At 41.7% G+C, this 27,681-nt stretch overlaps 1 protein-coding gene across 1 annotated transcript in view; it reads right to left on the minus strand.

The window, feature by feature from the left end:
- HTR4 (5-hydroxytryptamine receptor 4) overlaps nucleotides 1-27,681 on the minus strand; it is a 569,808-nt gene that overhangs the window by 248,641 nt on the left and 293,486 nt on the right. The window contains exon 3 of the mRNA XM_078652966.1: nucleotides 19,436-19,636. Coding sequence (XP_078509092.1) covers nucleotides 19,436-19,636 — 201 coding nt within the window. The remainder of the gene's footprint in view (nucleotides 1-19,435; nucleotides 19,637-27,681) is intronic.

A 27,681-nucleotide genomic window follows, 5' to 3' on the forward strand; every position in this document is an offset into this window, starting at 1 on the left:
AACGATTCAGTCGACATAGTTTGGGATTTGGTAAGATAATTAGTAACCAGTAATCCCGCGTTAGCAGTATGACTGGTGTCTGTGCAGGTGTGCATGGTTTTTGGAAAACAAAAATTGACTCGGATTTCTTTTGTGAAATATTCCTTTTCTTGTATTAGTTTTCAAATCATAGTTCTAAAAATGTTGACTGGGCCGTGCTTGTCAGAGAATAAACGTGCAGAAAACGCCAAAAAATAGAAATTATACTGTGGAAATCATTAGCGACGTTCCTATCCGCGCATGGGATTGTTGGAAACCATTCGGCAAACACCACTCCTTTCTTCCTCGCGCTTGTCCCAGCGGACATCAACAGTGACAGACGGCAGATTTGAACCAAAGGCGCGCGGCAGCAGTAACCTGATGATTTGTGTGTAATAAGGAAAGGGGCCAGAAATCGACTTGAAACGTTATCTTTTATTTGCGATTACCACTACAAAGTATATTAACACCATCAAAGTGGCTGGCTTTAGAGCTGTGAAAATTTTAATTCGTGGAATATGTTTGAGGCAATTAAGTTGAGTTATTAGATTTGAGTTGGCAATGCTGTTTAAAGGATGTCTTTTTAACTCAATATACAGCCTATTGTCAGCATTACTCAGTTGAATCCGTGCCCGGACCTTTTACATTTCTTTAGCTCAGTGGTAAATATATATCACTTTAACAAGAATTAGCTAAGCTAATGAATCTGGTGGTGGTGGCCAGCAGTTTTGCTTAGTCAATACTATTTTAGATTTTGTCATATGGTGTGCACATCTTTATTGTCGAGGAACTGCAGGGTTCTCACCAACCTTAACCTCTTGTGTGCTGATGAGGAGCTGTGCTCGTCATGCAGCACGGTGGCGCTGTGCTGATTACGAGCTGAGCTCGTCATGACCTCCAAGGAACGCCCACGCAGGGATAATTCCCCCGCTGTGCTGGGTGTTCCAATGAGCGGGCGTGGCACAGCGCAACCGTGCTGCATGACGAGCCGAGCTCGTCATCAGCAGCGCAACGCCGCGCGCTGCCCCCTCCCCCCGGCCCCGCGGCGATGGGGTTAAAAAAAGCAATCATTTTTTTTGTCCTAAAAAAAGCGCACATTGCCATAGTGGTCCCTGGGTCTGAAGGGAACTATCTTGTTTGTGGATGTGCTCTGTGTGAAAAGGAAGAAAACCACTAATCACAGTGAATTTTACCAGCAGCGAAGTATCTCATGATATTTATTGTAATGAGCAGAAGAAAATGGAAATAGTATAATAAAAGATCAATGGATGATAACGGGCCAGCTGAGAGCCCTTATAAGTAAGTATACTATACATATAATTTTAGTAAACCTGAAGGCCTTGTCTAACATCAGACCTAAAAATGACAAAAAGGTGTGTGCCAGATACTGAGATGGTCGACAGTCATTTTTTACATCACATCATTCATTTTGGTTTCTGTTGGAATGGACCCTTCCTGCACGGTCACTTCAGGTTTTTGCCTTTCTTTGCTGAACCCATTTCTGCTGGTCTTAGGACTCTGGGCACTTTTCCCCTGCTAACTGGTAGTAAAAGTGATTGTGCTCTCTCCCTTGAACCCGGGTAAAATGTGTGCCAAACTGATTGGTCCATTTAATTTACTTATAAGTGTCTAGTAAATGGTACGACATGTACCCAATGCCTGTAAATGAAATGTTACTAGTGGGCCTCGACACTCCTTGTGTCATCCATTAAAGTAGTCCTGTAAAATATGTTTCAAGCATTCCACATCAGGCTGTAGTTCAGTTTTAAACTGCCATTTTGACCTGGCAAAATAACCCTTTAGCCAGGCCTAAACCTTCCCTTTTAATACTTGTAAGTCACCTTAAGGTAGGCCCTAAAGGCGCACAGGACAGGGTTCATGGTATTTAAAGAGTAGTAAGTGTGTGTTTATGTTTTGCATGTCCTGGCTGTGCAAATGTTGTATTTTACTGTCGTAAGGCAATCTCTCCCATAGACTAACAATGGGTTACCAAATTACCATTAATTATTATAACATCCGTATCGGAACAGAGAGATAAACACTTCTTCCACTTATGAATTGTAATTTAAAATCCTCTTTAATAGTAAAGTCTGATTTTAAGCTACTATTTTGACACTGCCACTTGCATTTTTCTTCCAAATCTAAATATGAACTGGCCCCATGATTATGAATGACCCTCCAGGGCTGTGGTGTGCCTTCCCTCCAGACATGGAGACAAAAGTTGGGATGACCATGGAGGAGTTGTGCCCTGCCCTGATTACAATTAAAAGGACACTGCCTGCAGCACACACAAAGGAACCTGATACCAGGCCCGCTCTTTCCATCTCTCCCTAGACAGTTTGGAGACAAACCCTGGGGCAGGGGAAGAACAGACCAGAACCAATTTGAGAGTAGGCCAGGGATTGATCCCACACAATAGCTGGCACTGGGTATAAATGTGGCACTTTCACAACCTCTCATCAAAACATTCCTGGACCTGTAGAAGATTCAGAAGAATGCCTGCCCTACTGTCTGAAGAAGGAGGTGTGGACCTGCTTGTTTTGAACCAGGATCCACAGAAATGACTTCAAAAGTCAGTTGGCTGCCCTATTTGACCTACAGGGACATAACAAGCTTCTGACGTCCTTCCCTGCAACTCCCACCTGACTGGAACCAACTGGCTCTGCTGGAATGAGTAAGTAACACAACAAGTTAGGAAGGGTCCAAGGGGAATTATATTTAAAGACCACTAGAACCAGTCTACACCCCCAGTTCACATGTAGCAAAAAAACAAAAGACTAGTAGTGGTCTAAACTGAGCAATGAAGACTGAGCAAAAAGACAGAAGCAAGATACTATGTGTCGGAATAGCTATGTGTGTGAAAAAAAGGAAATGAATCCCATCAGCCCACCCAAATGGCGGAGCCTCATCATCTGGGATTGTAGCACGTCATGGTCTAGATAAGGAGACACACCTGATGATAATGTGTGTATTTCTCCACTTCTCCAAGACCTCCAGCGATGGATCCGACCAAAAATGTTATGTGTGGGTAAGATAGTGTGGAAAAAATTAAATTGCAGTGAAAAAAGATTGAAAAAAAAAAAAAAAAGTGCTATTTGATATCCATCCCCTCGTGTGTTAATCTCTTCTGCTGCAGTCTCCGACAATATCTAACCAATACAATTGGTCAAAACGTCCTGCGCCTTGTGTTGTGGGCCTACATTCTCTCTCATATATGTCTTTTGTGGGACATGTGCCTGCTATGGTTGTATGTGCTCAGGATCTTTTTTGAGATACAGACTTATGGGGTATCTCTTGTGCGTGGAGAAGCCACGCCACCGTGGCCATGTATTCATGTCGATTTCACGACGTGCTGGTATTGTCTCTATCCAGATCGGTGTGCAGTCATAATATCGAGTCTTTTATTTCGATTGGACAGAATATCGAGTAAAAAATATAGAACGGATATAATATCGACTAGACATAATATAGACAACAAAAATATCGACTAATTTTTTTTTACATCGAATAGAATGGACATAATATCGAATCAAAAATATAGAATGGACATAATATCGACTAGACATAATATAGACAACAAAAATATCGAATTTAAGGTAAGTTAATAATATTTTTAATTTTTTGTGTAATATTATTCTGTAGCGGGTTGTGGGTTTATAGGGGAATAGGGTGGGAAGTAATTTAATTATAATTAATTAAATATGTTAATTTATGTATTGATATTTATTTAGAATTAATTGGTAAATAATTAATAATTGGTAATTAATTAAAATATAATTGGTAATTAATTATAATTGATTAATTTATAAATATGTTAATTTTATTAAATTATTTTCTGTAGCGGGTGGTGGGTTTATAGGGGAATAGGGTGGGAAGTAATTTAAATTTAATTAATTAAATATGTAAATTAATAATAATTGTTAATTAATTATTATTTGGTAAATAATTAAAATATAATTGGTAATTATAAATATTTAAAGAATAAATAAATAATAATTAGTAAATTTATTTCTGTAGTGGGTTGTGAGTTTATAGGGGGATAGGGTGGGGAGTAATTTAATAATAACTAATTAAATATGTTAATTAATTACATTTGTTAATTAATTAATAATTGACCATTAAATAAAATTTACTTCGTAAATAAAAGTAATTGGTTTTGGAAATTAAATTTAAGTTTTGGGTTTTTGGGTAAAGGGGTATTTTTAGGGTTCAGGGTCAGTTTTGGGTTTTTGGGTAAAGGGGTATTTTTAGGGTTCAGGGTCAGTTTTGGGTTTTTGGGTAAAGGGGTATTTTTAGGGTTCAGGGTCAGTTTTTAGTTTTTGGGTAAAGGGGTATTTTTAGGGTTCAGGGTCAGTTTTTAGTTTTTGGGTAAAGGGGTATTTTTAGGGTTCAGGGTCAGTTTTTAGTTTTTGGGTAAAGGGGTATTTTTAGGGTTCAGGGTCAGTTTTTAGTTTTTGGGTAAAGGGGTATTTTTAGTGTTCAGGGTCAGTTTTTAGTTTTTGGGTAAAGGGGTATTTTTAGGGTTCAGGGTCAGTTTTTAGTTTTTGGGTAAAGGGGTATTTTTAGGGTTCAGGGTCAGTTTTTAGTTTTTGGGTAAAGGGGTATTTTTAGGGTTCATGGTCAGTTTTTAGTTTTTGGCTAAAGGGGTATTTTTAGGGTTCAGGGTCAGTTTTCAGTTTTTGGGTAAAGGGGTATTTTTAGGGTTCAGGGTCAGTTTTTAGTTTTTGGGTAAAGGGGTATTTTTAGGGTTCAGGGTCAGTTTTTAGTTTTTGGATAAAGGGGTATTTTTAGGGTTCAGGGTCAGTTTTTAGTTTTTGGATAAAGGGGTATTTTTAGGGTTCAGGGTCAGTTTTTAGTTTTTGGGTAAAGGGGCATTTTTAGGGTTCAGGGTCAGTTTTGGGTTTTTGGGGTACAGGGGTACAGTGTAAAAATAAAGTAAAATTAAATTTAAATTAAATTAATTTAATGAAATGAAATTAAATTAAATTATATTATATTAATATGTTTATTTAATAATATGTTTATATATATATATATATATATATATATATATATATATATATATATATATATGTATTCTTTTTGGTGATATAATTTTTTAATTTATATTAATTATTTATTAATATTACATTTATTTAATAATTATTTCTAAGTTTATATGAAATATATTTATATATATTATTTTTAACTTAATTTTAAGACATTTAAAAAAATCGATATTTTGACAGTCTACGTTTTTGTAAGTCGATATTTTGGAGTCGATATTTTAGTACTTACCTGTTTGAAGATAGGCAGTCGATATTTTGTCCCTCGATATTTTAACCTCGATATTTTGGTATCTCGATATTTTTGGCGTCGATATTATGTCAGTGATCCATCTAGATCCATTAAGAGATCTGAGAACTCCGGGTTTGGGATACCCCTATTCAACAATAGGCTGTTTGACATATGGGAAAATTCCCCACATGTTCTGTGTCCTTTGGGTGCTGTGCTAACTCATTTACATAAGTTCGGCTTTCAGTTTGAGACCAATACCGCAGGTCTGAGCACGCTGCCAGTGTAATTTTTCTTTGAGCTGAACGATGTGGTCCTCTCAGCGAGTGACCAGTTTGCTCATAACTTGGCCGCACGAAATATTTCTAATTATTATAGAGACACGGAGGTGGTCTGTTTATTTATTTTTGATCACTACGTCACTAAAAGGGTCCCACGTGACCTGTTTTGCTTTGTTCTATTGGCCGCTGGTTCTACCAATCAATTATGATCGGTCTTTAGAACGCGACCGAGCTGTGGGATAATATTCCCGTTCTCCCCAGTATTACGGTATCAGAACACAGTGGTTTTTGTAGTAAAATGATCAGCATGCCAGCAAAGTTTAGAAACATACTGTAATTACGCCATCTTTTGACCGAACTTCACTTAGACCCTCTCTTTCAGTTCAGGATCACCATTGGCCGTGAGAGGGCAAATCAGCAGCTCCCTTTGGCGAGCTGCACCAATCCACGTGCCCCTTATGAAACGGCAAGTCTAGCTACTGCTTCCAATCATGTCTGCGGGCCGTGTGACATACGGCGCTCCTACTATTGGTTATGAACCGGCTTATTAGGAGCAGAGCACTGTCACGTCGGTACCTCCCCCCTTGGCTTAGGACGAAGCCAGAGGTACCGACGGACAGGTGAGGTGCAGGAGGGCGTCTTTCGCTGCTCCTGTCTTGTGCATGTTTTGACAGAACTCTGCTTTATTCAGTAAGGCCCTTAACAACATTTGTATCTTAAGAAAAAGTTGAATGTATAAGTTGAATGTATGGGATGTGCTGGGACTTCTCTAAGCAGTGCTTTTTCAACTTTTAGCCATTTACTGGTCCATGTTACATAGTTTTAATATCAGAAACACTTACAAGAACTGTACTTAGTACACCACAACTCTGTGTTTTTATTAACAACATTTAATTTCACGTTTTTTTGACAGCCCATGGTAATTTGAGCCATTTCTATCTCTAAGTGTCTTAATACCAACGTTTTTGAGTGCTTTCTTAAGGAGAGCACATGTAATAGATACTTACAAGTTGGGTTTTACTTTAACAGGAAACCCCACATATATGTGAATAAATACTTTCTATTACTACAGAGCGGGGCCTCTATTTCCTGAGCGGTGGCCAGGAGAGGTGAGGTTTACTCCCAAGAATATTTGGGTGAGAAAAATAAAAATTTAAACAATCCTTTTTCTAGCACTATCTCTGTGAAGGTTGACTTAGAAGCAACTTGATAAATTCTAAAATATTTGACAGTTAGCACGCGGTGTATGTGTCGGATCCCTTAGAAACTCTGGAAATACCGACGCAGAAGGTAGTTCGCGGATGGTAGAGTATCCAGTATTTTGTGGTAACATTAATTAATTTTGATTTCTTGTACGTTATTGCAGTAGTGTATTTTCATGGTGCTGATGAAAGCCTGGTATAGGAGATGCCCCTGCATGGCAGAAACATGTTGACCACCACACCACCGAGTTTGGACAGTCATTATTTCAGACTGTCATACACTTCTTTTTAATCTTGACACCATGATTCATCCCCAGTAAAGTTTCCCTTGATATTATGGTAGCCAATTTTAAATAGCACTTTTTGATTTTTGTTTACAATCTTTTTTCACTGCAATTTAATTTTTTCCACACCATCTTACCCACACATAACATTTGGGGTCGGATCCATCGCTGGAGGCCTTGGAGAAGTGGAGAAATACACACATTATCATCAGGTGTGTCTCCTTATCTAGACCATGACCTGCTACAATCCCAGATGATGAGGCTCCGCCATTTGGGTGGGCTGATGGGATTCATTTCCTTTTTTTCACACACATAGCTATTCCGACACATAGTATCTTGCTTCTGTCTTTTTGCTCAGTCTTCATTGCTCAGTTTAGACCACTACTAGTCTGCTGGAATGAGACCAGATCCCCAAGACATGCTCCTCAGGTCCTGAACCTTGACTGGTGTCATAGAGTACTCCCCTTTCCTCAAAACAAAACTCCAGGTGGGGAGGGCTGACCTACATCAGGATTTGAAATGGCAGCACAGGGAAAGGGTTCCGGCACCCAGGATTTTTCGAGACAAACATCTGAGAATGGACAAGGTGGTCCGACTGCCTCAGCATGTGGATGAGGGTATACCCAGCTGAGCAGTTTAGTGATAGCCTGTACACAGTGATACCCATGCAGTGCCTACCGATCCTTCTCCCACCTTCTCCTTAAAGACAAAGGCCTGAGACGGCATGGGCCCTTTCGTGACCAGAGCAGCAATGGAGAGATCTAACCCCGGGCGGAGCTGGTGTAGTGCCACTACGAGGAGTTCCACAGAGTTGAAAAAAAACTCCTTGGAACTCCGCTCCGCTCCCCTCCACCCTACATACAACATAGGGGTTTCCATGGACGAGGACAGTGAGGACGAAGAAGGAGAGAGACCATGGCAAGGAGGAGTCAGCCACAGAAGGTAAGTGCCTTTTTTTCTTATACTTAAATTAGGGAGGGTGCAGGGGCCGAATAACTCCGCTCCGCCACGGAGTCTGAGTTTTGCCTGAACTCCACATTCTCAACGGAGCGCGGAGTAGGCAAAACTCCATAAACTCCACTGGCAGAGCGGAGTTACCCGACCTGGTTTAGTGAGATCCACTTCCTGAGCACCCGGAGTAAAAAGTAACTTAAGGAGGTCCCTGAACATACAAGGACTGCTGGTGTGTGTGGAATGCTTAGCCTCTGCTGGCCACAGCCAACCTGATGACTTTCTTCGGCAACAACAACATGCCTCCCATCTTCCTGCCAGCCCCTCTTAGATATTCCCTATGGCTCCCAGAACCTGGGGGCTTCTCTCGCAGAGGTCAGCAAGGCCCATATGTGCAACTATGCTACCTCCACTAACTAACGCGTGGGTCTGATTGCTGGAAAACACCTCTGCTGTCAGGCCATACACCTAGGACCTGGAAGCTTTCGGCTGGGTCCAGCTCTTCTGATCTGGAGGCCCGAAAGGGGACTCTTCTCCGCTGTGTGCACAAGAGTGGCTCAGTCCTCACCATCTCTGAAGATTGTACTAAGCCACACTGGTGATAGCTGGCCGTACCCCAGAATATGCTACTGCTGCCCGCGGCCATGGACAGCGGTTGACGGGCACCCTTCATAAACGATGCCCTAGTACTCACAGACCCCCTATCAAGGGCCAGGGAGTATAACCACCAGCACTACTTGAGTGGGCCCTCTCGTGACTATGGGGTAACCCGCCTCCTAAATTCGTCATCCACTTCGGGTTTGAAGGTGACCCACAAACTGTAATTTGCAGACGTCTTATCTGGAGTGTCTTCGCACACGCCCGCCAAAACTCACTCCATTGCTGAAAGTACCTTAGCAGCTATTCTCGAAGAGGTTACTATCGTGAACTCTAAAATAACTGCCCTTGACTACAACATCACAGACATGGCAGCTGACATAAAATCTCTAAGGATCGATCTGTCGCACATACACTTGCACCTTCACTCGAAGAAAAAGTGGGTGGATGACCTCAAAAGATTTTACAATCCGCAGCCAGACTGGTGGACCGACATTCAGAGACTGTAGAGGAAAGTTTTATACTTAGAAGACCGCTTGTGGAGAGACAATATTCACCTGAATGGGGCACCAGAGGACATGAAAAAGGATGAGATGCTCAGATTCCTAAATAGCCTTTTACTTTCCTTGCTTTGGGAAACATCCATTAAACGAAGCCGGAATCCCACTGTGCCGTCACAGCACCTGCAATAGAACGAATGTGTCTTAAGTATGCATTTGTTCAGCATGCAAGTCGTTATAACGACTTGCTTTAGGGGGCACATTGGTAGAATGGTGTTGGATCTAAACTCTAACACCTTCCCTACTGTTGCGCTGACTGGAGTTGGAATAGTAAATTAACTAATTCCAAAATCCAGCACCCCCCCTAAGGCAAGTCATTTTAACGATTCACATGCAGAACATATGTATACTAAAGACCCTTTTGTTCTAATGACTGCGCTGTGAAGGCAAAGAATGATTCCGGCTTACGGAAAACCGTCATACATTCCCTTGCTTTACCTGACCTTTCATAGAGCACTCAAGCTGAAAAAAGGATTGACACATCAAGTCAATGTCTCCAGAGCAACCATAGTGTGTCTTCTACACCACCAGCATACTAAAGCTACCTCGCAGGCAGCGATAAGGAGTGGAGGTCCATTTCAATATGAAGGGCAAGCAATACATGGTATGGTGGGCTTCTCTCACAACACGGTGATCAAATGAAAAAAAATCTGTCCATTCACCCTCTTCTATGGAAGCAAGGGATCAAATTTGGGCTATTGATCCAGCAGTGATGATCATATCAGTACACAGCCGCACCTCAGAATTTGACAAGCTAGGACTGCTCTCTGCCTACTTGGACAACCTGGGAGATGCCATGGACTTGCACCCAGCCCATGACTCTCCCACCCCAGGCATCTGATGGCTCTTGCACCCACCAGCCTCACAAAAGGAAACATACTACACCCAGTCATTGATCAACCCAGCACAGACGTTCCGACAGAGAGAGCCTGGGTTAGATGATAGACGCCCTGTTCCAAGAACAGAACATAGACAAATCCAGGACTCTAGTGAAGGACCTTCCTGCTGCTCCTCCAGAGAACTAACCTCTGCACATGAGTAGGTGTTTATAGTGCAGATAACCTTGGATCTGCTCCGAGCTGTTTCACTGAGACAGATGGAACTGCACCTGATCTATATCCTTTGAAATAAGTTCAAGGTTGGGCTATTGCTGCCACAGAAGAATCTGCCAGTATTCTGCTCTTTTAGGATGCTGTTTTTTTATTGCCTTTTCACATTATGCAGAGACTCTCCCTGCTTGCTGGCTGGCCCTATTCTTCTCTCTTCTACGGTGGCAAGCTACTTATCCATTGGGGTGTGGGCGGGCAAGGAGACAAAGCGGCGGTTAGGAGCTATCACAAGATATGTCATACACCAGACACAAGACAGATGTTTATACCTTTCTCCCCATCACTATTTGTCAATAGCTCCTGCTTAGACTGCCTCCAACAATTACCTCTGTTACTTCACTGGCTGACAGGGACCCTTGCCAACAGAATATCAGAGCTTGTACCACAGATCACAGTTTGCAAGGTTCTAATGTACATGTTGGTACACATTAATGAAGGTCACGCTTACCTCACCATCCTGTCCACCCACATTAGAAGGTAACACATTATTTCCATACCTGTTTGGAAGGATAGATACACTACTACAGGGTTTCCCTTGTTTGGTGACCATCCCCGAGAAGGTGCATATCCACTCCCTCACCTTGTGCCTGGTACCGCTTCCAGACCTCTGACAATATCCTCCCCACCACACCAAGATCAACCTCTTTGTGCCTGTCCAGCTTTGCCAAATGCAAAAAGAGTCTCACTTATCTCCGTCACCAGAAGATGCACATTGAAATTCTACAGAAATTGCACATGCCCACTAGCAAAATCGATAAGCTACAGAGGGACTGGGCAAGAATGGTGGTGAGGAGCAGTCATACGGCCCCTCTGGGCACTTGACCTTCAGACCCCTCAACCACCTCCCTACCACGTAGAAATTATGGGTTGACCATTCTGATACATGTATCTTTCCCCCACAGGTCCTTCTCCTGGGCAGGTCGCAACACCTTTTTTTAATTTCAACAATGGACCTGTCAGCCACACCCAGAGCACTGATGCCCAGCTGGATCTCCCTTCAAATTCTTTGCTTCTGAGACTCAGGGACATTCTGAGATGCATATCAAAAAAGCTGCTCATGATTGTTGCATTATTCTTCAATGAGGTTGTCCAGCTCCCTCTCTGAAAATTTCAGCTTGTAGCAACGCTCCCTTGCTGCCTTCTCACTCTGCATGCTAGCCATTTTGGTAGCATGTTTCGAGCCTGCCTGCAGTGTTGGTCTGTGCTGCTGCACCTTATCATGTGCTCTGCCTTCTGATCAGGATCCTCCAGGGAAACCACTTCTTGTTCTGAGATCCTTCTGCTGTCCCTGATAGTGTTTCTGCTATTTTTGAAATTTCTGTCACTATTTTCAACCGCAAATTGCTATTTGCTGGTACTATATAGACCGGTTACTAACTCGCAAATTGTGTTAATAGCCATGTGAGTCATTTGTGACTCACAATTTAGTGGCCAGTTTTCTGTGTACATTAGATTTAGTGACTCGCAATTTGAGAGTCGCAATTGTGCACAAATTGTGAATACCTAATTCTAGGGGTCGTACATATGGCCCCTGGTCCCTGCATCCGACCCTTACTCCATCACAGTTAGCCTGAAATTGTGACTTTCACCTCATCCTGTGTGACCAGATATCTGCATGTGGCACTTTGTGCTTTCTGGTGCTATTTTCGCCTAGTACTCTAAAAACTCATAACTCTGGTTCTACAGAGTGGATTTTTGTTGTTTTGATGTCATTTTATTTATTGAAACAAATTCTATTTTTCTAAGTTAGGTTTGGATACGTCTTGTGTTGTGTTGTCACTTTATTACTTTTCGAGTGCTGCATGAATACTTTACACATTGCCTCTAGTTAAAACTGACTGCTTTTGTGACAAGCTACCAGAGGGTTAAGCATAGGGTTAGTTAGTGACTTTTGTGGTTAACCATGAAAAGGATGGTATTTATTATTTCAGTGGGGCTTACATATTTCTCAATTAATAAGCCAACTTTTTACAATTTCTTCCACCTTGGCAAAGGAAGTCAATCTCATCCTCTTGCCACTTATTGGGCAAAAGAACGGAGGAACTGTCGCAATTGGTTTGCATTTGCAAAAAGCTGCTAGGGAAAGGTCTCGGCTGCTCAAACCTCATTTTAACCCGTTTACCGCGGCTGTTATTTTGGCGCAGTACGGGCGTTCTGAGGAGCGGGCGGGGCCGCGTCGGCCGTTCGCAGCACCAGCCAGGTAGTGCTTACGACAGCCAATGGCCGACAGGAGCACGGAAGGGGTTAACTAAAGAGAAATTCATGCCCGTAGACAGGTAGTACTGTCCTGCTTAAAGCTTGGGGACCTGCAGTTAAACCACTGGCTAGTACATTTTCTTGCGTTGGTGGAAAAGAAAATGGCACAAACCAGTCTGCACACTGTTGCCCGTGCACCAGATGCCATAATGAAATTGACCAGCCGAAGCACAGCATCCTCATTCTCCCATGTTCCTCTGATATCAGGTCCATATGCTTTGCTCTTATGGGCAAGCACTGACACTGAAGTTTATCGCAAATAGATGCACTGCACTTTGCACTTTATGAACTTGGCCCACAAGTATCGTCCTTCTCAAGGACACTGCTGACACTGAGGATTGTCCTCTTCTCAGTAGAAGCGCTGCACTTTGCACATTCTGTACCATTCTCCCAGGTGATTAATGGCCCATCACCAGAAGGACAGTTGGAATACTGATAATACGGTACATCTGGCTCAAATAATTGCATTGTTTACACATATGCTTTTTTAGCAGACTGGTCAGCGTTTTAAATATGTTTTAAAGTAATCCTAATTGATGCAAAGTTGTTTTATTTATCTAGTTTTTATTCAATTTAACCATGCACTATTATGAATTCTTATGATTTCTGTACTGAACTGGTTTTAATTAACTATGCCCCACATGCATCAAAGCAAAAACCGGTTGCAAACAGGCAGATTCTCAGAATCTGCCCCTTTGCGACTGGTATTTTTTTGCATTTGGGATGCATCATCCCAAATGCAAAAATCGCAATTTCAGTAATTTCTAAATTGCGATTACTTAAATTGCCATTGCATTTAAGGAATCGCAAATTGAGGTTCTTTAAATGCAATGCATTAAAGTTAAAAAAACGAGTAGTTTCGCTAATAGGGGGAGCAAATTACCATGAAGTTGAGCTTCATGGTAATTTGCAAAAACTTTGAAAAATGCACTAGAATGCATTTTTTAAAGTTCCATTTTACACACACACGTGCCCTTGGGGCATGTGTGTGTACAAGATGTACTCATGTGCAGATGTCAGGGGTGCAACAGGGTATCCTTTTGACATCCTGGCACCCTTGAAATTGCATTCTCAATTTGCGATTCTCTAATTGAGAATCGCAAATTGAGAATGTCTTCCAATTCATTCCTATGGGCCTCTAGGCCCATAGGAATGAATGGAGAGGTATTCCTTAATTGCGACTCGCAATTTGCGAGTCGCAAGAATGTTTAGAAATCGCTATTTTTTAGCGATTTCTACATGCATAGGCTTTTGCTATTCGTTATTAGCGAATCCTCATTTTTCGCTAATAAGGAATCGCAAATGGCATTGTTGATGCATATGCCAGTATGTATATAAAATTACGTACTTACTAGTGTCTTTTGTGGTTCACCCTAAAAAGGATAGTATTTATTATTTGAGTGGGGTTTCCATATTTCTCAATAAATAGACCAACGTTTTATAATTTCGGAGAACAAAAAAAAACAAAAAATAAACTGCTGCCATCTCCTCACTCTATAAAAACCAGTCTGTCACTCAGTTCCCATTCTTAACAAAAACGTTTGAGCATTTAGTGGTCAATCAACTCAAAATTTAGCCATCACAATTCTCTTCAATCTGGTTTCTACGCCCTCCACGCTGAGAAACGGTGCAATCACATGTACTGAAATTCCTCACCTCAACAAAAAAGATCCACCAGTACCCCTTCCTTTGAACAATTTACTATAAACTGCAGTCACCATGCTTGCAACACATAACCCTCTCTGCATGATTGGCTAAGCACTTGATTTATTTTCATCTTAACTCTCTGTGGGGATATTCACCTTTTTTTCAAGGTCTCTCCAGACATTTCCCTTTTATGAGGCAGGATTTACTGTCCTAGTTTGACACTGGGAACTAGGAAACTGCCAAGCAGTTCCCAATTTTGTGCTCTGACCATTAACCATGGTGAAACATTGCCTAACTCCAACTGGCATATTTAATATTGGCAAAAGTAACTGGTGTAAAAAGAAGCCCTGTGGAAAAATAGTAAAAGTCACATGTGGACTGTCGTGTAGCTTCACACCACCCACATCTGTTACTTTATAGGCACGACCTTGTGCGTAGCACTGTAACTGTGAGCAAAACGTCATCAAGCACATTTCAAAGGACATGTTTCAAAACCTAATTCAGTTAAATTACATGGAATTAGAGCTTTGAAGTAAGCAAAGGTCTGGGATTATAATGTGCGAACATTTAACATGCGCTCTTTCACTATATTTGGAAGTGGTAGCTCTTTCCCATATTAAAAGCCGACTAATGAATAGAAATCATAATTTACATATGTTGGATTACTAAATAGCTACAGAAATCATTCACACACCATTTTAGTAATTAAAAATGAAATCAATTGTGCTAATCGTGGATTAAAAAAATACACAAATATTATTTTATTAAAAATTGATTTTCTATTCCTTGGAAAGACATTAATTTGGTTCTGACGAGGCTCTCTTTTCTTCGGTGTACCAATTTAGTTCTTTGATGAGGTGTTACCCACCTTTCCTGGGAGAGAACAATACTCTAGGCTTATTTGAAGGAAGACTGGAAAGAGTTAATAACAAGCTATCCACTGCTACATATCTTGGAATACAGCACAGGACAATACACGGAAACAGGATGTGGCATCACAAAGACCAGTTTGGTCCTGGACATTTCGCAAGTTTATGGTAAACAGAGACCTACTGTGGGTAAATCCTTTGATGGAGATTGGTTCCCAGCTAACCTGCCTCTTTTCTCATCGGGAAGAGACCTTGCCTGACAAGCAACCAGGATTGGTTCTCAAGGGCAGTTCCCTCATTTCAATAATGCAACCCTAGGGTATGGATTACGAACTCCACAAACTGCCACTGGAGTTTTGCCATCCTGAAAGACCACCAGTTACAGAAAAACAATAGGATGTGCTGGAGAAAAGGCTGTTTTAGCTCTAAGATTGTTCATAGAATTGAAGCAGGAGTTATCACCAGTCTCTGGCTACTGACTCTTTTCAGAAAAGCTGCCAGCACCAACTCATCAGAATACAACTAAATTTGGAAGAAGTGCAGAAGAGGACAAACAATTTGTTGTGTCCGCCCGGGTAATTTCTTGTGCCTAGGATCCAGCTTCCCTTGTACCCAGTCTTTGGAAGTACTTATCAAGGGTCTTCCCAGTTGGCCTCCTGTACCCTCAGGGAGATGAACGGCAAAGCATGGGCTTCCTAGAAGAAGAACCAGCAAACCAATTGGGACAGATCGTGATTATTCTTCCCATTAGGGTCCCTCCACTGGAACTCACTCCAAACTGAGGAGCAAGGATCCTCTAAATCCTGCTCTCCGTTCAAGGCAGCACGTAAGACTCATTTTGATGATTCTTGAGCCCCAACACATCCAAACTGGTAAAACTGCTTTCCATTTCCAGCAATCACTTTCTGCTAAATTCCAGGTTACTTGATGCAAATATATTATATACTCGACACTTAATCCTTACATTGTCATTGTCATTGTCACTGCTTAACTAGCCATGCATAAATGTTTCACTATTGTTTGTTCATGTGTTCATGTAAACCAATGTAGTCTCTTGCATCATATCAATTCTGTATAAAAACATCCATTTTTGAAGTGCTACCAGCCATTTTAAACACAAACACAAACTAAGACAGAATGCAATATTCCAATGGACAACAACTGAGCTCATAAATTAGAAAGTTGCAAGTTAAAGTTGAGATAGTGAAACTAAGGGTCAGCCCTGATGAAGACATTAGAAGTGGGAGAAATGACCACAAACGTAAAAAACGACTTACTCACCTCTCGAGAATTGCACTTAGAATGCTTTTTAAATTTTGTAAAAATGTTAATGTTGGAAATGATTCGTCGAAAAAAAAATGCATAATATTTAGAACACTTGTAAATTAAACTGTGAAAAGACAGTAACTAAATATATGTATATTAATGTGCGTTTTCAGAGAATGTTTTTTTCCACTAAGCAACCATTTCTTAACGTGTATATTAACATGCCCAAAAGTCTTCCCACTTGGCTCTTGCTCACGGTTACTTGAATAGGAGATTTAGAAAACCGCTTAGCATTAGTGTCATATTTCAGAAATGAGCTGACTGTAACATCGTGTTTCTTCAGTTCCTCACCCCATGTTGGATCATGTGTTAGAATACAACGAGCCTTTAAACCGTTTATGTAAAATGATTACTTAAAAACTTCATGAATGATGTTTCCCAATAACATTGATAGATGCTTTCATATTAATGACTAGCTATTGTTTATGCGTCGAGTTCATAGAGCATCCTTTAGCTTAAGGAAGAGGGTCCTCATGAGAACCTCCCTTCATGTAACAAGTATTAAATAAATTGTATCAACTAATGGCAACAAGGGTACAGACTGTGGAAATCAGAAGAAGGAGCATCGTGTGACCGATGACACCACCTTGTGAACTATTCCTATTGGATATCAACAGAGGACGCCTACTGAAATGTTATAAAAGTATAAATCTGTAATAATGAGTGTTCCTAGGTAGTTAGACAGAAATTCACTGATTTCTCCAACTTAGACTCAGACCTCTATTCCCGTGGTCTCGCTGCTGGATCTCTCTCCTTATTCTGAAATTCTTCTTTATGGAGAGTTGGTTTCTTTAGCTATTCTTCTAAGGTGAGTACTATTGGATTCTTGGTGATTAATGCTACTGCAAATATCACATTCTTATTTATAGTTGTTACTGCAGCTGAAGGGAACTCGGTTGAGTTTCCAGAACTACTCTGTATGTGGTATTCTTTTCTGATTCGCTCTTTCTAGAGGAATTCTTGAAGGGTTCAATTTAGAATATATCCTTTAGTTAGTTTACGGGGTTTATTCACGGAACAAGGTGTATAATTTTCTAATGCTGACTCTTAACAAATTCTATGTTATATTTCTGTAAAGTGCTAATCTGAATAAAGGGACCTAGATACTCTAACCTTAAGACAAATAAAGGTGTTGAAACGTTCACATCCTCTCATCATTGACTGATTGCAAACTCTAAATGTCACTGATGTTTGAATTGATTTGAAAAGCTTTATTTTGTCTACGGTGGAAAAGGTCCATCGACCCCTCGAAAGCCACAAGGATTCTCTACGATTTGTAAGTGAGTGTAAATTAAGATAGAACCATCCTGGTGAGTCCGTGAGCTCCCGCAAAAGCACTTTTTTAAAATATTAAAACAAATTTTCTTTTTAAATTCTTTCAGTTATGGAATATTGATCCTACAGGATACAATGTTATGAGTAAGATATTTTACATATCTTTAAAAGTAAGAAGCACAGCACTGATGAAAAAATACACATCAAGTGTTTTATCTAAAGAATATCAATTAGATTCATTACTGACCAGATGGTATTCGTGTTTGCATAGTTCTTTGGCCTTTTGTAAAGTCAAAGGGGGGCACCTTAACTTCACTGAACCAAGCCAGTTAGTGATTAATAAGCTGTCCCATCACTACATATTACACCAAACCTGATGATCGAGGTCGCGCATCATGTTACCATTTTCCTCAAATCAATGGCAGCAATTCATAGGACCAAAGTTTCCTACACCATTCCCCCAAAACCCCGGTTGAAGTCTTGCAGTTCACCAAATCAATCCCTACATTTCTAGCAAACATCCTGTGCATTTATTGACACCTTTGCTACCACTTCTATTTTAGCTGTCTTGATGGTGACACCTAAAACTCACCTGGGAGGTGTCAAAACATCAACAAATATTTCAGTGTTGGTCAAAATCCATCAAAATGAGGAGTCAGTTGAACAAGGACTAGCAACAACTCATCTTCAGCTCATCATAAAAAATATAAAGCCCCAAATTGTTTTTGCCCTACATTGCTACACATTATCACACAAGCACCCCACTGCCACTGATTCAACATTGTAGCACCTCAATTGATTAATGTGTATATATGTTCTTCAAATTAAGCAGAGATAAATTAGCGGGTGTGTTTTCAATGGTTTATTTGCTCTACTGTCTAACTCCTGAAGGCCAGAATTTATGTGGTCTCAATGCTTGACAGTATTAATAAGTTGACCCTGAAAGAACCAATGTTGCTGTCACATTGAAGTAAAGCAGTGAGAAGCTGACCCCTTCCAATTGACTGCTGTCCTCAGCAGATGTATCATAAACCAGAGTTCATAAATAGTGGTCCATTCCATACATAGCAGTGATCAATGGCGAGACTCAATTGCTCAAGACACAATCAGAATGTTGATCAACTAAATGTTATGCACACTTCAACCTGCAATATTTTACATTGGTTACAGATTGTATAAAAGCATTTGCACGCAAATATGTGTATAATCAGCAGCATTGGTGACCTATAGGAATCTACTAGTAATATTGGCAGCAGACATAAGCACAACAAGAACCAGTGATCACACCACATAGGATTTAATCCAAATTATCCCTCGCCTGTATGTCTATCAACATACAGCTGAATGGAGAGCATGCTATGTGTGATTTGGTCTCATTTGTATTTTTCAATCTAGATATTTATTTGGTATTAAACTACAACATAGTCTATTACAAACGTATTACATGTTTGTGATCCACTCCTGTTCACACATTTTGTTATACATCCCATGCATCATCTTTCCATTAATCCTTAAATAAGTGTATTCTTTAAAATATAATTTTCTTTAAAAATGTACAAGTTGTGCAATATTTATCAGCCAGAGTTTTAAATATCTAAAATACCAAACGTGAGTAGGGAAAGATCTGTACTAGTGGAGGTTTGGATAGAGTAACTGAAAGTAATCCCAAGAGCCATTAGGATAGCCCCTACTCATTGTTTCATCAATCTAAATAGAAACATTACCTTTCCCAAAAGAGTTTATGGTATTTCATAGTTGGAAGGGTTGTGGATGCTCATGCCCTCACCTGTCCAGTGAGATGCAGCACAGATGTAGAATAGACGCGGTTGTCAGCAGGACATCAAGAGAGGTTCGGACCAGGCAGAACATTTCCCCGTAGACCCATTTCTCCTCAACCAGCTCGATGGCTGCAAAAGGCATCACCACCACAGACACCAGTAGGTCAGCGAATGCGAGTGACACTATGAAGTAGTTTGTCTTGATCCTCCTAGAAAACACATACACATACAACAAATCAGTTCACATATGCATTGAGGCGGGTGTCAGGATATTATTTCTGGGGATAGAGTGAAGGAGTGATAGCTTTGTTTAATGGGGGTCGCTGGTAAACATATTTCCATGTTTGTGAGGCAGGGGCAATGGAAGGATTATTGTCTTTAGGGAAGAAAACAAATTGGAATGTTACAGTTGAAGATGCAGCAATTCCTGATCATCGCTTTGGTGAACACCTGGATCTAGAACCATACTGCCATGGAGGGGAAAGGAAGGCTGCAGAAACATGAAGAGTGTAGACTTGTGGTTCATCCTGTGTGGTTGATAAGGGACTGATGATGCCTGAACTGGTTCTGTGGGAAACAAAGGAATGTGGATGAGCTGGGTGAGAGCTGCTTGAGCTGAGATTGTAGCAGCACATATATTGTTTTGTAATGTTAGATTGTGTGTGTGCATGTGTAGAGTGGCTTGTACGTTATAACCATAATTGAATTGTCAGTAGAGGATTGATGTAAGAGCCAGGAAGTGGGCAAACACATTTTTCCATCAAAATCATGCATAGGATACCGTTTTTGGAGAGTAGATAAAGGAGGTAATACAACATTAAAACGTGGCAGTTGTGATTTTTAGACTGCACAGGTCAAAATCTCAATCGATTCTCAATATGACTGCCCATAAAACTCAATATAAAACCACAATGTTTTTCTATAGGAGGGCAAAATCTTATTTCTTTGTTAATCAAAAATCCAGGCTTCTATTATTTGTAGCCTTTGGCAGACTCTGCCATAAGAAATGTTTGGAAACTGAAAAATGAAAAATGTAGTATGAAATAAGTACAAGAAAGACTTTACACAGGAAAATTTGGATCAAAATTGATTACAGCTATAAATAATAGAAGCCTGGATTTTGGATGAAGAGAGAGATAAGATGGCGCCCTTCTATAAAAAAACTGATATGAGATAATAGTTAGCCTATTACACTGGAAAGTGCAGCAAAGGACTGTAAAGTTGCTTTCAGTCTCTGATCTGGGTATACTCATTGATAAGCATACCTATACATCTTAGATATGGAGTCCATATTGTCCATGCTCTCTGTTTCTCTGACAACCATGTAACAACATTGGAAGTGTATCTAATAATGTCATGCTTTTAGTGGCAGCTCTGGATGTGATCAGAAGATATAGGGCTAAATCTTGCTAGAACCCGTAAAGGGAAGCAATCACTGGCACTCAATAAAAAATCATCTATATCTATACATTTATGCATGTGTTGGTATTTGTATTGCACAACTGTAACCAGAGAGCAACAGAGCACTGAACAGGAGGCAGAAAGCCTTGCAAGACACATTGAGAGTGGGAGGTTAGGGATAGAAAAGGTTGTGTCAGAGGTAGTGTTCTTGAAGAGGTGCATCTTCAGTTTTTGCCTGAATTGAAGAGAGCTTCAAGGTTCGGTTCATTACGAATAAGCAACTGCTCTTCTGTGTGTTGATTGCAGAGACCAGCACTACTCATAAACACACATTAATTTGTAACTTGAACTCCATACTGTTGCAGGCTGAGTGAATGATCAGGGTTTTGAGTATATTTCTTGAACATGTTGGGGGTAGGCCTTGCTGTTTGAGAGTTGGTCAAACTGTTCATCATGTAGCCATGCCTCATACAGTGGACTTGCCCTATGAAATGCTCTTGAGCCTATAGCTGTAAATGTCCATATGTGCCATGGCAGACCCAAAGGGAAAGCTGCCATGCTATTATATTGTCAGAAGTTATTCTGAGTCTTACAAATGCATGTGATAGATAAGCAGCCTAACCAATAATATACTGTAACAGACTGCAGAAGTCTAAGATCTGACGTTAGCAAATTTGCACATTTCACCTCCCATCCTCAATGTGACTGCCTCTACAGGAAGAGCCATGTTGGGGAAAATATTTCAGGACAAAAATTCCACTGTGACCTTTCTGCACGCTGAAATTACCCAATATATTTGTGGGCACTGAGAACTGACTGGTAAGTGGGGTTAAATTGATAGTAACCACATGTCAAGTGTTTGGGTTGTATTACAGGTTTTCCTCCATCCCCCCAGGCCCTCTTGGAAGCACTAACTGGCAAAGACGGCCATGCATTGCAAGGCAGCCTTTCTTTTAGAGGTGTGGACTTCATTTCCAAAAATGTCAACACAAACACATGGCACACTAAATTGCAGATCGGGTGGAGGCTCCACTAATGGTCCTATCAACTTCTGCTTCTCTCTTGATAAAGTGGAGGAAAGCTAACGATGGTTGATGGGACTAAAAGGGCGGTGGATTGCTGGGGTAGAAAGATGTGACTTCTGTTTTTATACCAAAGTTACAACACCATCAACCACGAAATGAAGCTGTAGGCACTTAATTACACTTGGCCCACCACTGGCCCCCAAGTACAGGACCAGCATTGAGAGAGCCTCTTCAGCACACTGGCAGTTGTGCTACATACAGAAGCGAGTCTGAGAAGATGGTGCATTGGGAGGGGTAGACTGAGAATCCCTGAAAGAATGACACTATTCTATCAGAATATCTGGAAATGTATTGATAGTTCAGTTTCTCTGGCAAAATAGACACTGGGTAAAATGGAGTTGGGTTCATGGAAGTGTTGTGTTATACTCTTCCCTGAATCCTCCCAAATTTGAAAAAGTGCCAGCCCTTTTTGACAATAGTCATGCAGCAGATAGCGCTGAATTAACCTGATATTCATGGGCAAGTACCAGTCCTAAACCTGTAATAAGAGGGTGTCATGGGATGAATTCTGCAAGTTGAGGATGTCTCATGAGCCTGACAAGTGTAACTGGCTTCATATGTACACACCAGCAATGAATTTCGCAACCCTCCCAGTTCTGGGATCAAGGTATTCACCTCCTGTTCATGGTGCAGATGTGTTTAGATTAGAGGCAGGCGAGCCAACAAATGTACAGGTAGAGCCGAAGTAGGGATGAAGCAGGGATCTGACTTGACTCTACAAGCTCATGCAGATGCCTTGAAAATAATTGTCAGGTAGATCATGCAGCACACATTATGAAGAATAAGAGGAAGTATCTTCAAAATACAAAAAAGTGTATTTATTTAACATGCAGCGAGTGTTTCACCCTATTATATCAGATAATAGCACTCCATTAAGAGACATTTATAAAAAGAAATAGCTCTTAAACATGAACTTGGAAACATTTATGCCACCCTGCCTTGCCAACAATCGTATTATCATTAGTGAACTAAGACATCAAGTCAGTTGTCATGTGCACTCTACTTGTGGCCTAGATTCTTATTATACATTGAGCAACAAACATAGGAGTTTTTTGTGCAGCGCACTTACAGATCTTACCTATTTCAAGTTGTTTGCATATTTAGTAATAAGGAAAAAGGAAGCTTGGTGAAAATCAATGTTTGCCTAGGGCATTGGTGTAGGGCTAAATGATGGGGCTCCCTGCAGAATGTGATGAGGGAAACCTGAGCCTCCTATATCTAACAGATATTCATTGGCCATGGGCTGAGTTGGGCCTCTTGAACGGTTGGGAGGGCTCCCTGAATGGGGTGGAGGCAGCCCTCTGCCTAAGGGGCTGCAAGGATCTGCGTTAAACCCAGGTGTGGTGTGGACGCACTGGGCGCTGACCTGTGGAGGGGGCGCCGACCTCATGGGAGGTGGGCACTAATTTGGCAAACACAATAAGATGATGGACGAAGTGCTGAAACTTTTCAGACACTCACCCCCGTCACAGATCTGGGTTTAATCCATCATCATTCTTCTGCTCGCTAAGCCACCCCAGTTTGGACGCAGCCATATGTAAATCAGTCTTGGCCCTGTGCCTCATGGGAACAGTCCAGCCAAAACTGCCAGGCCAGGTCTGGACTGTTCCCATGAGGCACAGGGTCAAGACTGATTTGCACATAGCTGGGACTGAACTGAGGTGGCGAAGTGAGCTAAAGAATGATGATGGATTCAACCCAGATCTGTGACTTGGGGTGAGTGTCTGAAAAGTTTCAGTGCTCCGTCCATCATCTCCTTGTGTTTGCTTGTTTAGCATTAACTTATCATTGGAGAGATGAGGGGATCTTATGCCTGGAGGGAGAGAGAGAGAATCGAGGAGGCTGTCACGGCCTGTGGGTGCACCAAAAATTATTCTCACACCGGGCGCCTCCAGCACTAAAGCCCGCCCTGGTGGCATGTGCAGGTAGGAGTAGTGGGGGGGAGTCAACAGAGGGCAAAGAGGGATACGCAAATAAAAAAAATTAAAAAAACACATTTTTTTATTTACGTTTTTCTTGTTGTCTGTCAACTCCCACCCACCCCCCCCACACCAATGCTCTTACCTGCACAGGCCACGCCTGGTTACACCCCTGTCTAGAATTACGCAATTTGATTCAGAGTGGAAGCTGGAATCAATCCCTGGTTTTCTAGTTTCACTTTGAGCAATTCAACCGCTAGATGGATGTCCCTTTCAAGCTCGTTTTTTTTTGTTGCGTCAATGCATAGGCAATGGATTCCAAGGGTATTGCAGCATTCCCAGAATAACCATGCTGGAGTTCAGACGGTGACTGAGCAATAAAAAAGCCTTTACATTTTGGTTTCACAATGTCACATTTGCTGTGGGGTCAAAGACAGAGTCATATGTGAGGATATGTCTTTGTCAAATTGCTCCTTATTCTGTTAAAATGAGATTAGTTATTTCTTTACTTTATCTGACTATAAAATGTGAGCATTTTGTGAAGTGAACTTTGAGATAATGTTGCTGGTGCACAGGGAGTGTGAAAGGAAAGACTGCAGTATGTCAATTTTTTTGAAACATACAACAAAATGTAAATACTTGTATATAAACTGTACAAAGTATTTAAAATATTTTATCAGTTCGGAAAGCACAAATGAAGCACCCTTTTTGTAATTCTGAAGCATGGTTGAAATATTGCTTTTAATATGATCAAAACAAATCAAGGCCTATTACTTGGTGATACGCAAATGATAAATATTGTGGAACCCAATTTCTACACATTATCTTTTGTGTGCATTATCGTTTTATCAGTAAAACTGCATGCCCTTGAATATTTGTGGCATATTTGTGAAGGGTTTTGCCTCATCCTTGCACCACGCAAGAGGGCACAGGTCGACAGAAAACCTATAATGAGATTTACCAGGCCATGCAAGGCCACCTTGTGGGGCCCTGTGCGGCTTGGCAAATATGGAGTAACTCAAGACAGTGGAAGTCGCTGCATTGTGTTACTCTGCCCCAGGGAGGCATTCCATGGTTGGAGTGTGGATGTTCCCACGCTCCCATCCATGAATTCTGAAGCATTCCCACATTTACCAATACTGGTAGACCTGGGAATGTGTCAGGATGATACACCTTACCTGTGGAGGCATATTTTTCTACTTGTTTTTTCCTCTTTCTATGTGAGCTGCATTATGCAGCCCAAAAAGAAAGAAGGAAAAGCCTTAGAGGATAGTTTTTGTGCAAGAAGGTGAGCCTGCCTGCACAAAAACAATCCTGCACCATGGTGCAAGGGTGCCTGCGTTGGCGTAAGACAGCAGTTGATGCACCAGCCCTGGCAGAGAGATGGAATGTGTCATATCTTGATATATATGGCACATTCCTGGCCTCTCCCTTTCACACAGCACAGTTCAGCAAGGTACCTTGCTGTGTTGTGTTGCATGAAATATTGATAAATATGGCGCTGGCTTAGTAGCCCTTTCAATGGAAAATGTGCTGTCTGTAAATGACTGTGTGCTGCCACATGACGTTTTAGCAATAAATAAGTCCTCCAAATTGCACCACCAGCAAAATACCACACCCATACCACTGTCCTGCTGAAGGGGTGTGGCTCAATTGCTACGCTTGTTTCTAAACTGACTCTTGAATTCTTCACCTTTCTGTGACTCCAGTCACACAAATTGATGGCAGCACCCACACTCTGAACTTTGTTCCAGCACCTCTTCATCAGAGGCCACTGATTTGCCTTTAATTCTCGGTGTACAAGGTTAGCGCGTGGGTGGTAGATAGAAACCACACAAACTCTGGGCTCCATCTGGGGTCGAAGGTCCAAGAGGACCTCGATCTCAGCGACAGCCAGGCTTCTAAGGCTTGAGCTATAGTGGCTCTCCACTGCTATTAAATATAGGGTGACCAGACATCCTGGATCTCCCCGGACAGTCCCGGTTTTTGGTTGACTGTCCCGGTGTTTAGACACTTTACTTAATTTCAATTAGATATTCAGGTTTTCTGCACAAGCGTCAGCTCATCCTACAAAACAGAACTGTAACATGTGCTCAGCTCCTCTGACAAGTAAAATACCTCATGTAATTTATCTTTTTGATTCAGAAAGCACACGAGGAGGTCAGCTACATACACACTGCAGAGAGGAGGCAAATTAGGGGAGGGGGAGGTGGGGGCGCTTAGGGGGAAGGTCTTGCCTGCCAAGACTAATGTTTTGTAAAGGTAGCCTACACACATCTACAAGGCTACATTTACTTCTGGCTTCTTCCTGCCATGCCTGAAAGAAAAAAAGATAAATGACGCTAATTTCAGACTTCACACACACACACAATGGGGACAGGCCAAATATTCAGTGGTCATTGGCACCATTTAGTCCTACATCTATGGCTGGCCTGTCCCGGTTTTTGCTTCTCAAAATCTGGTCACCCTAATTAAATATGAAATATTGAACACTATATATGTGTCAAGAAGAGCCAGCTTTAATTTTTCCTGAGAGATTTCTCGTATTCAAGGCTGTAAAGAGGGGTCGGGACTTCACCACAAGGCTCTTCCAAGCTGGCGGCGAGTCGTGACTGGCTGTAGTCATTAACCAAAGGCCCTGCACGACAGCAGTGCAGGGAGCTCTCAGTCTGGCTAGAGCTGGAGGCGTCGGCGAAGAGGTAACGTAATTGAAATTAATGCACAACGCATGTGGAGATAAGCATTGGAAGATGGAGGGGCTTATTAGACTAGTACAGGTGCATCTGCAGGCGGAGTGTGGTAGTGTAAACATTAATAGAAGAAGAATAGCAGAAACATGAATAGAAAAAAGAAGAGACGGAGGAAACTGCAAATATGGAAATAACACTGCAGAAGTAGAAAGAACACGACAAAAAGATGGTGGCACTTCACATGTGAAACAAAGACTGCTTATCTGGAGGGAAACTCAAGAACTTGGAGTAACCAAGAAGATGTGTAATAAACACTATATGGGACGAGGGTACACTACAAAGGTGAAGGGGATATGGCAGGGGTGGAGGCAACATAAAGAAGTGAAAGTCCCACCGCACAGATGGATCGGCACTGCAGATAAGGATCGGACACTGCAGAGGTGCAGAGAACACTACGGAGGTGGAGAGAACACTGCAGAGGTGGAGGGAACACTGCAGAGATAGACCAAACACTGCGGAGGTGCAGAGAACAGGGTAGAGGTGGAAAGAACACTGCAGAGGTGGAGGGAACACTGCAGAGATGATCGAACAATGCAGAGGTAGGGGGGAACACTGCAGAGATGGATCGAACAATGCAGAGGTGGAGGGAACACTGCAGAGATGGATCGAACAATGCAGAGGTGGAGGGAACGCTGCAGAGATGGATCGAACAATGCAGAGGTGGAGGGAACACTGCAGAGATGGATCGAACAATGCAGAGGTGGAGGGAACACTGCAGAGATGGATCGAACAATGCAGAGGTAGGGGGAACACTGCAGAGATGGATCGAACAATGCAGAGGTGGAGGGAACACTGCAGAGATGGATCGAACACTGCAGAGGTGGAGGGAACACTGCAGAGATGATCGAACAATGCAGAGGTGGGGGAACACTGCAGAAATGGATCGAACACTGCAGAGGTGGAGGGAACACTGCAGAGATGATCGAACAATGCAGAGGTGGGGGGAACACTGCAGAGATGGATCGAACAATGCAGAGGTGGATCGAACAATGCTGCCGGGGGGGAACACTGCAGAGATGGATCGAACAATGCAGAGGTGGAGGGAACACTGCAGAGATGGATCGAACACTGCAGAGGTGGAGGGAACACTGCAGAGATG

Source organism: Lissotriton helveticus, chromosome 7 (genome assembly GCF_964261635.1).
Source record: "Lissotriton helveticus chromosome 7, aLisHel1.1, whole genome shotgun sequence".
Taxonomy (NCBI): domain Eukaryota; kingdom Metazoa; phylum Chordata; class Amphibia; order Caudata; family Salamandridae; genus Lissotriton; species Lissotriton helveticus.